Here is a 15,643-nt window from a genome sequence, read left to right as displayed (position 1 = left end):
AGGAAGGAAGGAAGGAAGGAAGGAAGGAAGGAAGGAAGGAAGGAAGGAAGGAAGGAAGGGAAAAAGGGAAGAAAGAAATAGAGAAAGAGAGAGAGAAAGAATGAATCTAGTTGACAAGATGGCTCAGTATTAAGGGCACCTGTTGCCAAGCGATCTGAGGCCCATTTCTGGTACCTACATAGGAGGAAAGAAAGACTCCCACAAGTCATCCTCTGACCTTCACATGCATCATGGTATGCATACACACTTGCACACAACGTATGTATGTATGTATGTATGTATGTATGTGTATGTATATGTATATATAAATAAAATTAAATTCAAATAATTTTAAATGTTAAATTGTTTTTGTCAACTTCTATAAATTGTTATTGCTGATCCCACTGCATCCATCCACCTATCACTTTTTGTATGAGTTTTCTGTCTGGAAGGAGAATTTTACGTGTATGAAGTTGGTTCTTTCCTTCTGCTTCTATGTGGGTTCTAGGAATGGAACGAAGATTTTCAGGTGTAAATGGTAAGCCCTTTTCCCTGCTGCTTGATCTCACTAGACCCTGTTTGACTTTGAGAGGATCCCAAGTAGACTAGGTTGGCCTAAAACTCTAGGTTGACCTTGAGTTTCTTATCTTCCTGCTGCCCCACCACCAGAGAGGTGGGGATCACTGGCCTGTACCATATGGTTTTGACTGAATTTAGGGGTCATAAATGCTAGGCAAGCATTCAGAGTTAATGTTTTGATCTACATGCCTACAGTCTTAGATCTAGAAGCATTTTTTATTTCAAAAATAAAAATGTTATCAAAAATCCATGGTATGTATGTATGTATCCCGCTTTGTGGTTCCTCATTCTGAAGTCTTCTAAGAAACCATGGAGAGATTAAGGGCTCAGCTATTAGGAGCCTTTATGTATCTTGCAGAGGACCTGGGTGTGATTCTCAGTTATGTCTGATTCTACAAACATAACTGTTTGTAGCTCCAATTGCAGGGGATCTGATGCCTTCCTCTGGCCTCTGTGAGCTCCAGGCATGGCTGTGGTACACAGACATATGCTCAGGTACAAACACACAAATGCATAAAATAAATAAATGATTTGAAACCCTATACAGAAATCATGAGCTGCACAGCATTGTCCTGTAACACATTGTACCACCATCATGACAAATTCAACCATTCCCCTTTTACTGGAAATGTGAATTAACTTACTTTCTACTAACACAAATAACAATGTAATCCTTACAAACATTACTTGAACCTCTGCTAAACCTAAAAGGCAGTAAACAGGAAAGGTCTGTAAGAAAGGTTGATAGGCCGGGCAGTGGTGGCGCACGCCTTTAATCCCAGCACGTGGGAGGCAGAGGCAGGCGGATTTCTGAGTTCGAGGCCAGCCTGGTCTACAGAGTGAGTTCCAGGACAGCCAGGGCTACACAGAGAAACCCTGTCTCGAAAAACAAAACAAAAAAAAAAAAGAAAGAAAGAAAGGTTGATAGGTGAGAAGTCAAGCTTATATAGGGGACATAAATCCAGTAGGAGAGTGCTCACATGGTCTAACTAAGACTTGGAGTTCAATACTCAGCACCTGAAAAAGTAAATAAAACAGACCTGCAAACACATGAAAGCCTGCACCTTCACCAGTCAATAAGCACAATACACAGAAATTATGAGCAGCAATGTTGGCTACCTACAGAAAATTTCTAAAGCGATGCCTGGTACTGGCATGCAAAAGTATTCCAATGCAACGTAATGACAACACGACCTTTCTGAAGTAGAATGCATCAGAATATATGAAGGACTTTAAAATCATTTGTTAGTATTTTTATTTTTTAAAATCGATCCTAAATAAGAAAAATTCCTAGATGCTGCACACATATACAAACATGTATGTGCTGTCAGTTCATTTTAAACATTAATCCTGTATACAGATACTTAAAGCTAGTGCAGACTATGGCTCATAATATTGCAATGATCTGTGCGTCCCTTCTAAAAGGTCACATGTTGGGATTATAACTACACTAGAGAGGGAGCTGTTGGAAGGCATTAATGCCTTTCCTATGGGACTGCATCAGTGAAAGAGCCTGCAGTCATGAGTGCCTGCGGTGCGTTTTGCCCTATAGCATCAGTTCAAGTGCACCTCACCCCAGTCACCTGTGCCAGACACCACCACCATGCTCTCAGAGTTCCCAGTCTCTGGAATCATGATCTAAATGAACTCAGATACCCTGTTAGGGCAACACAAGAGGACATTCTTCAATTCTGTTTGTCCAACTTGCTATCATTTGACTCTAAAAGGCCCCCCTTCCTGTTGTCCAGGCTCATCCTGTGAATACCCGATCCTGAGATTTTGCTACACTGAATGTGAAGGCTGTGGAACCTGGCTGGCAGAAGTCACTACCTTCTTCCAGTTCCAGCTAAGCACTCTGCCTACCAGTCTGCCACTTTAGGAGCTCCTTGTCACCACATAAGCACTGCCAAGCACTGTGTCCTCCTGCCCCCATACCTTCCCACCATGATGGGCTACACCCTCTGAGATCATAGGCCAGAATCCTCTCTTAAGTTGCTTCTGTTAGGTACTGATCTTAGCAATGAGAAAATGACAAATACACAACTATATCATCACACATTCTCATTTCTAGTCCAGACTCTACCCTTTCCTTATTTGAGACAAAGTATCACTATATAGATAGCCCAGGCTAACCTATTCTCAATCCTTCTGCCTTTCTGCCAGCATGCCATCTACCTGCCAGCTTCAACCTTTCTTTGTTGTTGTTACTGATGATGTTGTTGATGATGTCAGTGATGTCTGTTTGACACAAAGTCTCACATAGCACACTACCCTAACTATGTTGCTGAAGGTGACTTTAAATACCTAATCCTCCAGATTCTACTTCCCAAGTGCTGAGATTATCAGGCGTGTGTTAAAGTGTCAAGCAGCTAGTCTTATTTTGTAAGACTAATTTGCATTTGTTTTAAGGTTCTCAGCTCAGTGTTAAAGTTTTTAAGAGAAAATAGGTACTTTCTCTGTGGGAAATGTATGAAGTCCTATGTGTATATTACTGACACGAGCACAGCCATGTCAAGATCCCCAGTGCCTCAGACACATGAGAATGGCAAGGCCTTTCCCTGGTCCAAGTACAGAATTGACACTAAATGAAGACACTGCCATGACTCCAATCTGAGACTGCTCTCCTATAGAGGCCTCCTACCAAGATTAACTACCCCTCCACCTCCTTCCCCTTCTGTTCCTGCTAGACAAATAATGGGTTTGAGGACTATTGCTGGCACCCTTCCCCCAGGGAGCAGGGCCCATCTGATGCCAGCTTTCTGTATCTGTGCTGTCACTTGTCCACCCAGTCAGTTCAGTCTCAAAGCTAGGAAGGCCACAGCAGCACAATATATAAAGCTTAATGCATAACTTATCCCCCATCCACCCATAAATATACAGGGATTAGATCTAACACTATATATACACTTCAAAAATCCCAGCAAAATATATTAAGTAAGCAAACAAAATTTTCTTTTGGAAAATAAAATTTCTGAGTATCTTTACTCGCGAGCTATTTAATTTCTTTGTACAAACTGGTAAGTGAAAAAGTAACAGCTAGTTAGGCTAAAAAATTAGGAATTGTGCAAAAAAATAAAGATCAATACTTCAATCACTCTGAGCTATGCTATGAAGCTATTTCCAGAACAAAAGTGAGTGGAAGCAATTAATATGTCAGCCACTAGATTACCCAAAAGTCTCTCTTTCTTCTTAGTTCTTCAGCAGGGTTTTTAATATATACCCAACCCATACTTTCAAAAGACACACTGCTCTCAAATCTACTCTATCAAAATGACTTCCTTTCATTTCATATTTTAACCACTTTTAAGATTTCAGTAGAAGCCATGGTACAAATGAGATTCAGGAGCAATATAATGGTACTCATATTAACAGTTTAACAAAAGGTATACTCAGGTTTTTCTCTTTCAAATAATGGCACAAGTATGTACGATTACTGTCCAGTACCGGTATGTTTAAGATACAATCAGAGAATTACAAATGTCTAGCATAAGCGAGCATCTTAGTAAAACCCACAAATTAGATAGCCTCAGTCACAGTGAGGGAGCCAAAGGCTCAAGAGCAGAGCTGTCCAAGTCTACAGACTACCAGGTTAATTCTCAGTGTCTAAGTAAACACTGAAGCTTGCCCATGAACAATCCCAACCAACAACAACAACAAAAGACACTGAAAGCAAAATCAAAACCCAGTAGGAGAGAAACAACCTTGAAATCATTAGGGAAATGGCTTTTTCTAAAAAAAATAAACATGCCCAACATAATAATGGTATTAGCATAAGCCATCTTCTCTGAAACCTGGTGTGACTCGCACAGCCCTGCCTCACCACAGCCCTTTAGAATACAGGAGTGCAAACCAGTTGGGGAGAACTAGGGCAAACTTTAGTCTCAGCAACTGGGAGGCAGAAGGAGAAGGCTCACTCCAAAATGGAGGCCAACCTGGTCTACATTAGGAGTTCCAAACTATATGAACCTAACAAGCTACAGCTTGCCTTGAAACATCTCCCTAAACGGGGAAGTGCACTGTCCCAAGCAAGTCGTATGATTATATATGTCATATAATCATAGGTTCTTTCATCTACCTTGCACTCTGCTCTTTCCTAGGTCTTGAATCTTTGTCTGCTGAGACATCATTAAAAGGCAGCATTTGTCTTCCTCTGTCTTTGCTGTCAGACTTCTCTGTAACCTGCCACTATCTCTTAATAAATCCGAAGCCATACTCATTCCGTCACTTACAAGTATGCTCTCGATTCCATGGACATGAGATGTCCAAAAGAGGCAAAGCCACAGGGACAGGAAGTAGATTACTGTTTGTCACAGGATGGAGGAAAAGAAATTGGGAATGATCAATAGCCATCAGGCTGGGAGGTTTTTGCTGGGTGATGGAAACATTCTAGAATTAGATACTAGTGATGATTACACAACCCAGTAAAAATGAACAGGATACTAGAAACAGTGAACTTTTAGTTTGTTTAATTTTATTTCAATACAGAATTGCAGATCAACATTGAATATAGAAAAACAAGTGCACAGATACCTAGCGTGCTCATCCCCTTAACTTTCCATTTACCTTCCAAACCATAAACTCCCCATAAGAATAATATTTAAGCCGAAGCTTAAAAGGTCATCTTTCAGCAAAATGCAGCTGACAGCTTCCTTTAGTAACTAGGAAATTACATTAGACTGTTTTCAGTATTGCCAGCTCTAAGTCTCTGTGTTCCCAACATAAAGAGATTAACGCTGGAGAAAATGAAAGAACTGATCAGGAAGAAAACTATGAAGTAGAATAAAGGAAGCGAATTCTTGTCTGAGGCTAGGATAGCAATGTTTTTGGTTTGCTCAGAATTTAATTGGCTTTCTGAACAAATCCCTAAGCTACTGTTTTGGGTCTAGTAGTGAAGATGTTAGAAAAAAGCAAATGCAAAGAAGATGTAAATCAAATTACTCCATATGAGCATGTAGTTGGGTACAAAAGGTAAGTTATGTATGAACACTAACAGTTATCTCCCTGCCCCAAAACTTGCCATCTTCCTTTGAAAGCTCATGAGTCCAGCAACCTGTGTTCTTGTAAGGAAGTTTAGAGCAAAGACAAGACAGTTAAGCTGAGCAAAATCTTCAAAATTTGCTGCAAGATGTAAGGAAACATCAAACATGATTTGCTGGAGGAAAAATATCTATTTACAAGCAAATGATAATTGTTTAGTGATCAAGAACCTAGTATACAGTATATAGCCATGAATTTTAGGCAAGGGACTGATTTTACATATATTATTTGATTCTGCAGAATATATTCAATTAGTTGACATTTTTCATTTGCTTCATTATGAACCATAGGTTATAAAACATCAAAATGTAAGAGGAAATCCAATTTCAATGTTATGTCTTCAAAGTAATCCAAATAAAAACAAGACAATTAAGATGACAATGCTTATATTTCCTCTAGAAGCTCATTGATTTAGATGCCCCCAAAGAATGAAAGGAATTGAATTTCTCAGTCAACCAAAACTTTCCTTCTCCTCCTGTCTCTTTATAATGAAAGCCACAGGAGGGTCTAAGCTGTGGTGTTTTAATGACCCAAACTTCTTCTGAATGCAAAGAACATAATCCACTCTGGCATCCAGAAACAGTGCCTTGTGTAACTTTGACTTGTTCTTATAGGAATCCTATTGCACAAACCTACTTAAGCAGCCCCACCCGGGGAGCAGACTGTTGAACATCTTATGGCCAGCTTCCCTAGGGAGCCAAACACTGTGCTTCACTCTGAAATCGAAAGAGGGGTCTGGGGAGCACCACTGACACAACTTAGGACCTAGTGAGAAATGCAGGACCTCTCTGGTGGGATGGCACACACCTGTAACCTCAGCACTCAAACAGCTGAGGCAGGAGGACTGCCAAGAGTTCAAGACCACACTGGGCCACAAAACATGCTTGATGCCAATCAGGGAGGGCTACCCAAGCATAAAATGGGAAAAGAAAAGAAAATATAGCCTCTTAGATTCCAGTCCTGTTCTACTGTTGAATAGTTTTAATACAATATTGTAAACTATTAAATTCTATTATAGAAGTAGAGAAAACGTATGAAACTGAAGATTTGGTTCAGTGGTAGAGCAGTTGACTAGAATGCCTAAGGCCCAGATTCAATACCCAGTCCTGGCTACCCCATCCCACCCCAGCTGGGAAAAAGAAAACAAATGTGGTAGATGAATGTCCTCAGGAAAGACACCAAATGTGGGAAGTAGCTTAAGAGAAAGAACCACCACAGGCTTGGGTAAGGACTCATAGTGAAAATGCAAACTGGTAAAGCAAGGGCAAATTTCAGTTTCAAAAATATACTTAAAGTAGTTAAGTTAGCAATCACCTGATACTACACAAACAGAATACACAGAAAATGTGACAGAAATAAGGAGGCTGAAGGGACTTAACACTTGAAGTCATCACTATGTCATCTCTAGGCTAACAGCTGTATCACCTCCCTATAAAGCTACCCACTTCAAACACTACAAATGGCCTTTTTCTGGAACTGCAGGGGATCTCCCTGAGGAAAGCAAATAAGACCTGTGGCTTATCAGCAGACAAACTCACAGAGACACAGCGATGTCCAGTGTGCTTGCTACTGACCAGCACTGCCTTAATACATTGATACCCCAATATCAGCTCTGGTCCTCAGAGCCCTGAAATCAATGGAAGAAGGCTGGTGTGAAAGAGACAGACAGGGTCAATCAGCTTAGGCTATAGGGCAAGATTCAGAGAGAATTTCAAGTACTCTATTGCTGAGATAAGTGTCCAGCCGTTTGCGGTCTCTCTTAAATGTATCAACCTACTTTATGACTTGCCTCTTGAACCTAGACCTGCCTTTTAAACAGAGTGGAGAAAACTGCACATTCGATCATGATAGCCTGGTTGCTGGTTGCTTTTGTTGCATCCCCTCCTCAAGAGCTGGCCTGGCACTGTGCTCAGGATCCTATGACTGTATGAAGGGATTTCTCAGGGAACACCTACAGAAACAGAATCTGCATTTTAACAAGATCTCCAAGTGATTCATATGCATATTACAGTTTAAGAAGCACTGTTGAAACTTAAAGCCTCCACACAGACATAAAAAGTTGGATCTAGAACTCTCTTCTGAATGTCCATACTGAAAGAAAAAAAGTCTTAAACGCCAAGGATAGTGATTCTGAGCCCCTAGGAGGCAGAGAATAAAAAGAACCATCTTCCAAGGCTTCCAAGGACCCTCTGAGGAGTGAAAGAAGCACCTCTGCCCTTGCCTATCCTTGTCTGAAAACTGGGTCGCCAAAGTGCAGCACAGTTTGAAAAACACTTGAAGCAAGGAATACAATGCATCACAACATGAATTCTGCTATCTCATACTTGCCGGGAGTTAGGAAAATCTTTTTCAGATGACACCATTTCAAGACTACAAACCTAAAGAACACAGGGCTACTAGTACCAGAAAGGGTTATTTATGAGTTCCTTAATGAGACTGTAGTGACCCAAGGAAGGTCACCAAACAGCAGATGAGACTGAAAAACCTTGTTAATGGGATGTCCACCTCCCACCCACCCACCCCCTCACTGTGACGGAGCCTCCCTCACTGGGAGGACATGGGTTTTATTCATAATCTTTCTGACACATACTAGATCCTCAGTCAATGTTTTAAAACGATAGAGAAGAAAGTGAAAAAGGCTACTTTCGTTTAGCCTTGATTGATGTTTACTTTCATTAAATACCTTGCTTTTGAAATACTTCTGAAAATTAAAACATTCTATATCTTAAGTTAATATTGGTCATAACATTCCCTCAAAGTAAGTTTTGTAGTCTCTATTAATAATCTGACTCTGATAGTCCATGACCTTATTAAGTACATCAACCTATGCAATTAGAAATAACTGTGCCTGTAAAAAGACAGAGAAACCCCACGCACTGCTGGCCGGCCAGCAATACAATGCTATCTTTTGGAGAAGGGGAAGATACTGCATCAGTTTCTTACAATGTATCCCATGGTGGCCCTGAAGTTTCGTTCCTCCTGCTCCAGCCTTTCAAACCTGTACTTTACAGGCATGTACCACTACATCTCAATGAATCTGACCAATGTCAAATAAGTAATCAATGCAAGGAACATGTTTCAGGAAAAGTCAACTTGTTTGTTTGTTTGTTTGTTTGTTTGTTTGTTTTTCTGGGTCCAAATTTAAGACATCCTCAGGTCTTGAACATTTCCTGAGAATCACTGTAAGAGAACTGACCTGGACTTAGAACCAGTGTCACACCACAAAGCTCAGGCGGAGAGTAATGAAGAACTAAATATGTCGGGAATATTTTACCCAGTTTAGAAAAAATGGGATTGCCAAACATATAAAAGTTGCAAACATTATTTCTGTGAAGAGTACGCTTTCTATTGCTTCTCAAAGAGGGAGTATTTAAACAGCAAAGAAAAGGAGTTTGATCTTAACCTTCCATTGCCTAAATAAAGCTTTACAAATAAACATAAGCAAGCATATATAGTGAATGGGTGAACACATTCTGTTCCAAATAGCCCATGGAACCCCTGTCACTGCACATCAAGTACAGCCAAGAACTCAAAGGCACAAGGCATTTGCGCACAGTTCTGTTACACTGTTGAACCTGAGTTTATTTTAAATAAAACGTACTCCAGAACTGACTACTAGGTCACAGAAGGGCTAATCTTACAGAAAGGAATGTCTCCTGCAGCTAGCAGCATGACTAACACACATGATGAGCCCACAAAAGCACTGGTTGGATTTTGTTTTTAAATTATCACCCTTTGAGAAAAAAATGTAAATGGGGAATGAACCAATCTGTACCATCAGTAGAAAGCTGCCTGCAAACGTCCAAGTGGATCCACTTTCCTGTTAAACAAGGGAAGCAACAAGAAAGAGTAATTGTCCCATTCATTACAAAGGAGATAAGAATGACACTTGTGTTTGCAAACTTAATTCACTCCAACTAGTTAACAGGCCAGTGAAAGGCCAATGCCCTCCATTGCTCAGATCTTCCCGGGACCCAGGTTCTTTATGAAATGGGTTAAATGCAGACATTCTCTTTTTCTATGTGAAACCCAGTTGGAATGAAAGAAGCAACACACTTATTATAAGCATAGAAACAAGAAAGTCTACATTTCAAATTTTCATACCAAAGAGCTGGCTTGTTCACGTATGAAGACATAGTTCAATGACAAGTCCTTTAAAATCCATCACACAGACCACTGCGCAGTTATGTTCTGTGCGTCACAGGACCTGAATACAGGCTGGTGTCCCACGAGACTCGAGGGCTAACAGTCTAGATGATAAATGTTCATAATCTGCTATTCCCCTGCTTTCAGTAGTCAGTGGCCGGGATTAACAAACTCCTTGAAGAGCTTTTTCACTTACGTATCTCATGTTCAGTTTAAAACAGTTTAGTCTTACCGGTTTCTTCCTAAGGGGAAGAAAGATGATGTTCAAAGGACTGTTAAATAGTAAGGTCTGGGAGCTCACTGGATTAAGGAAAGGATACCTTTGAAGCTGGTGCCTAAAAGTGAGAACAACCCCCAAGACCGGGCAAGCAGAGAGAATTAATACAAGAAGGTATTAAAACATCCAAGGACACAGATGACTCTCCAACTAAATTCATATCTCTGGTTCATTTTAAACAGAGATGAACTGCATGTGGTAATTCTGACCCAAAGTGTCCACCATATACTAATAACTCTGCCTCACTAACATCTATACAGAATCTCACAGGATATTATTTTATTTCAAAATATCATTGCTTAGTCTCAGCAGTGCCAGGCACTTCTGTGGGGATTTCCACGTAAGTTCTCTACCTTAGAGCTTCATATACGAGTCCATGGGTCAGAAATGACAACTGTCAGTGACTTTAGGTTTTTGAGGAACAAATGGACAAAGATATACTATCAAATTCCAAATCTATCATCTGTACATCATGTGTGCTAGAAAGTGCTATCAAACTACACATTTGCACCATAACTCCCTGCACGTACAGACATGACATGATTCCCTGCACGTACAGACATGACATGATGCTTGAATCTAAAGACTGAGCTAGTGGGCAAGAACACTCTGAAAAAGCACTGCAAGGGATTCTGATATTCAACCAACTACCTCCCACCCTCGTTGGCATTTTCCACTAAAGGCATTCCGCCACTGGCTGCTAAGAGGCTCTCTGCCCCTCGCCTAGATCAAATGTTAGTTACGTGAAGACATCACAGTAAAGCATCTGAACTCCACTGGCATTTATCTGATATATAAGGGGAAAAGATGATGCCATGAAGAGCAAGTCAATTAATTACACTTCCCGTCACAAAATTTCCCCGTAAAGCTACGCAACACATTCTGAAACTGAAGTTGTACACTGTCACGGCTTTGCAGAGCAAGTACTTAAGTCAGCTGATACACTTCCATAAAGCAAATGTTCACAACCAAGTAGCAATCCGAAAAGGAAAAAAGAAAGTTCAGCATCATGATCCACTTACACTGAAGGGATGTCTCCGATACATTTAGCCAGTAAATAAAACCTCAAGGCTACCATGGATCATCACCCAGTGCACCTTATTTCCTGTGTCATATAACGTAGTCAGAAAGTGATTATTGACAGGGAATCTTAAAGAACCCCTTGTAAACTTGTAAAAACAGTTGCATTTCAAAAGCTCCTGTTTGTTTGGAGGGTGTGTGTGTGTGTGTGTGTGTGTGTGTGTGTGCATGCTGCTCAGATTCCACCCCACTGGAACGTACCTCACAAACTTCTTCACCTTTCCGATATCTCACTGGTGGTTCATGCTCATCGGACATCACAGTAACAAACCGGACTGACACATCTTCAACTCCCTACTCCTAAAGTCCTCCGGAACAGGTGCACACCAACCACCTCCAATTTCTTACGAAACCCAGTAGCTGTCAAAACTATCCTGCATAGGCCCCAGTGCTGAAAGGAAACTTAAGGAACAATCTGAAAAAAGCACACTTACCTTAATCGGAGCACAACTAAACTTAATTTTCCTATTTGCTGGGATTTCTTCTTCTTCCGGCAAGCCAACTATCTCCGAGTACTCCATATCGGGCTGATAGTAATTGTTCTCGTCACTGTCTTCCTCCTCATCTTGCTCTGTGCCTGTCTCCCCCCAGTCCGAGTTATACCTGGATCTCACCCTATACACGTTATAGTCACTATGCATGTATACATGGGAACTCTCAAGACTGTTTGCGTCTTCAGGTACTTCTTTCCCACAGCTGGATGCAGAAGCATCGGGGGAGGTTAGGTCACCACCTGTCAGATCTTTCTTCTGTTGCTGAGCTGTCTGACTCCCAGCCACGTTAGCTTCAGCATCTTCTAACGGCTCGTTCTGTGGTGAAAGGATATTAGACTTTGGCATTGCCTGGCTTTCAGCAGAGGGTTCTTCGGGACTGTCTTTATCAGTGCTGTCCAGAGTCTCTGGTTGAGCTATGACGTCCTCAGCTTCTGTGCTCAGCTGTCTCTCTCCACTAGGCAATGAAGCTGAAGAGGTACCTTTCTGAGCCACTTCCGGTACTGGCACAGCATTACCCTTCTGAGGATCCTCAGTATCCGTATCTTGTTTGTTTGAAGAAGGCCTCAAATTAGGATCCTTGAGACGGCCAAAGGTATCCAGATTGGTTACGGTAACAGATGGTAAATTCAGGGGGTAATGCCCAGTCACTGAGTAGTCACTGTTCTCAGCCTTCCCAGAAGTGATGGCACCTGGAGACTCACTGCTCTCAAACACTGCACTCAGTTGACTCACCGTGGGAGAGACAGCTTCCGTCCGGGGGCTCAGGCTGTCCAAGGAATCACTGCTGCCTCTATTGGACTTGGAGCCGCCCCACTCATCCTGCTGCTCAACCCCTCCACCTTTCTCTTTCTTTGGGGAATAGCGATTATTTTGCCCTGACTCATGCACACTTCTCTCAAACATCTTTCGAGTCTCTGTGAACTTAGCATACGAAGGGCCATCATGCATTGTGTCAAATCTACTAATTCGTTCAGAGACAGAGGACTCCAATTTAACCACTGAGCCATCCGTTTTCTCCACAAACTCTTTGGGCTTCATTCTTCTCTGAGGGGATGAGGGCCTACCTTTCCCCCTCGTTTTGGCAATGATAGCAGCATTCTCATTAGGCTCCATACCCATCTGCATAAATAGGTTTTTAATTCTGTTGACATTGGAGCCATACTTCCTACCTCTGCTCTGCTGCGAGCCCTCACCTTCCTTCGTTTTCTGTTCCCCATCTGGCTTGGGTTTGTCAAAAGTACTTTTCAGTGCCTGGAACTCTGTTCTGTACGCATTCCTGTGAGGTGAGGCACTTCTGAGAGTGGTTCGTTCACCTGAAGACTCAGCTTTCAACATTTTTACTTCAAGGTGAAAAGCCAATGCTCATAATGATCACGGGGGGAAAAAAACCAACAAAAAAAAACAAAAAGACCTCTCTTCCTACTCTCCAGTGTTTGACCAGGTAAAGGGCCTCTCAAACAGCACACTTGTCCAGTGGTGATTCCAACAGGTGTATCAGAAATTTATTCACAGTCAAGAGTTAGATAAAATGGCTTTTTTCAAAGCAAGACTAGAAGTTCATCTGTAATAGAAAAGAACGAGTTTCTGAATTCATGTGTTTATCTGAATTTCTAGTCAGTCAACCAATCAACACTTAACACTTTGTTTTCCAAGTGGTTTAGCCACACATCAAATGAATTACCTCGAAATGGGATGTTAAAGTTGAGAAGCTAAAGAGGTATTCCAGTTTGTCCTTGGTAGCAGAAGTGTTTCAAACATAACTTGGAGATGCTTACAAAATACCCTCCTACACACACACACACACACACCACTTGACAGTAATGCTTTAGACCAAGTTTGAGGTATTTCTGTGGATGTATTATGAAAGAATTCAACAACTCATTTACCCCTTTAAAAAAAAAAATCAAAGTGGTCACTTGATTTCGGAATTTTCCATAACCGTGCAGAACAGGGAAAAGTTGGGAGTCTGTGTTTCCAAACTCTAAAGTACGGTTACGAGGGGCTTCTGTAACTGTTCTGAGCCGATATGCTCATGTCCAACATGCCCAAAGTATCCATTTCAGTGCAATTTCAGGACAAAACAGACAGAAGTTAGTTCTGGAAGGTCAATTAAATTTTACTATAAGTTTTTCCGTGCATTGTTTGGAAGTTTCCTAGCCAAAAGGCTATTATTAATTAGGGAGTAGAGTCTCATGGGAACAGACACATAAAAATGTAACAATCAGAAATCAGGTAAACCATGACACTTCCTTCCTTACACAGCCCTGGTTTGTGTACTCCTTCTGGCCCCTAACTTACTACAAGATGGGGGTAGGGGGAGAGCAAATGTCACACATGCTTGCTGTCCTCCAGCCCACAGCTGGATTTTTCTATCAATATGCCAGTAGTCCAACACTTCAGGCACTCAATGCAGTTCTAAACAGTTTTCATTCTGGTTTGTTTTGTTTTGTTTTAATATTAGAGGGAACCACATCACCCTCAAGCACCATCAGCTGAGGAAGCCCACACTTTCACTTAAATCAGCTCCAAAACTCGCTTCCTGGCCCAGCATGCACGCATGCATGGCCCATGCATGCAAACAAGAGAGGAGTGTGGTGCCTGTGGTTTGGGTTTTTTTTTTTCTTTATTTATTCCTTTTTTTTTTTTGGAAAGGGTTGACAATGTCCTTTTTACTCATCAACACCCTCCCCTCTCCTCTAGCTGCACACCCCGCTCCCTCCCTCGGCCAATTCAAGCCCGAGGGGGCGGAGGCGGGGGCGAAGGGGCCGCCGGGGATTCAAAAACCTGCCCTCACAAAAGACAAACATAAATAACACCAACTTGAGAGGCAGCCGAGTTCCCCCAGCCTGGTTCGGGACGCAATCCCTCGGCCCCGGGGCAGGGCCGGGAGAGCAGGTGACGCCAAGCGCTAAGGCAGGAGGTCGCAGTCTAGCTTTGTGCCAAGAAGCACCTGAAGTCCTAACACATTGGCTGCGGCTGCCGGTGGCTGCCAGGCGGATCCCAGTGTGTGGCACCGGGAGGAGGCGAGCCCGCCGGCCACCTTAAGCAGAGAGAGAGAGCAAAGGCTAGGGTGGTGATCACAAATGCCTCTGTTTGTCCTCCCAGTGTGCCGGGAAACAATAGATCCCGCGGATAATGCCTCCGCTCCTCACCCCAGCGCTCCCGACCGCAGTCCACCCCCACCCGCCCGCGGGTCCGCCTTTGTGCACGCCGCCGCGTCCCCGCGCTCCCGCCGCCCCGCCACCCGCACGCCGCCCCCTTACCGAGAGGCCCGGGCGGGAGGTCGGACTCCTCCGGCGCTCTCCCTCCCCCCGCCCCCCGTGACCGTGCGGGCTCGGCGCAGACCGTGTGCCCTCCGCCCGCTCGTCACGGCGCGGCGCGCGCGGCGGCCGCCTGCACTCGCGCCTCGGCCCCCCACGCGCGTCTTGCCCGCGCGGGGCGGCCCCGGGACGCGCGCTGCGCTCCCCCATCCACCCCCCACCCCCACCCCAGCCATGGCGGCCCGGCCTGGGGACCCGACGCGCTAGCACCCTCGCCTGCGGCCTGGGATTTGGGATGCCGCTCGGCCCACGTGCGGGGCCCCCACGCTGGGCCCTGAGGCCCACGAGGCCCGGTGGACTAGAGGACAGGCCGCGGGGATGAGGAAGGCCCCGGGGTAACAGGTGCCTCACCTCGGCTGATGGGATTAACTCTAGGGCCGCAGAGAGAGGGAGCCCAGCAGCGAAATCCCAGGAGAGGGAGAGAGGGAGCCTCTGGCGGCCAACGAAGGGCGAAAAGCACCGGCCCGAGGCGAGGCCGCCCCACCCCCAAGACCGTGGGCGAGGGGGTTCTGGCACTTAGGGCAAGGCCTTGTGCCTCTGGGGCCTGGCAAATGTGGGTTCCAGGGCAGGCTTTGGACGACCAGATGCTGTGGACTCCACAAAGTCTGTAGTTAACTCGGTGACCCCAGGCATTCAAGGCCTGACAATGGCCTGGGCTGGCCTAGAAGGCCAAGACCTAGGCCCTATTCTAGTGTGGCATCCACTAGAATGACCCAGCTGGCCGTCAAGGC

General features: G+C 43.8%; 1 protein-coding gene across 1 annotated transcript in view; it reads right to left on the bottom strand.

Moving 5' to 3' along the window:
* Ppp1r9a (protein phosphatase 1 regulatory subunit 9A) overlaps positions 1-15,282 on the bottom strand; it is a 257,278-nt gene extending 241,996 nt beyond the window's left edge. Inside the window, exons 1-2 of the mRNA XM_028779161.1 lie at positions 15,264-15,282; positions 11,533-13,153 (exon numbers count right to left, since the gene is read on the bottom strand). Coding sequence (XP_028634994.1) covers positions 11,533-12,927 — 1,395 coding nt within the window. The 5' untranslated portion in view covers positions 12,928-13,153; positions 15,264-15,282. The remainder of the gene's footprint in view (positions 1-11,532; positions 13,154-15,263) is intronic.
* Between the last annotated feature and the right edge of the window lie 361 nt (positions 15,283-15,643).

This window comes from Grammomys surdaster, unplaced genomic scaffold, assembly GCF_004785775.1.
Source record: "Grammomys surdaster isolate TR1022 unplaced genomic scaffold, NIH_TR_1.0 345, whole genome shotgun sequence".
Classification (NCBI taxonomy): domain Eukaryota; kingdom Metazoa; phylum Chordata; class Mammalia; order Rodentia; family Muridae; genus Grammomys; species Grammomys surdaster.
Note: the sequence above shows the minus strand (reverse complement) of the source record. Positions and strands in the feature narration are given on the sequence as shown.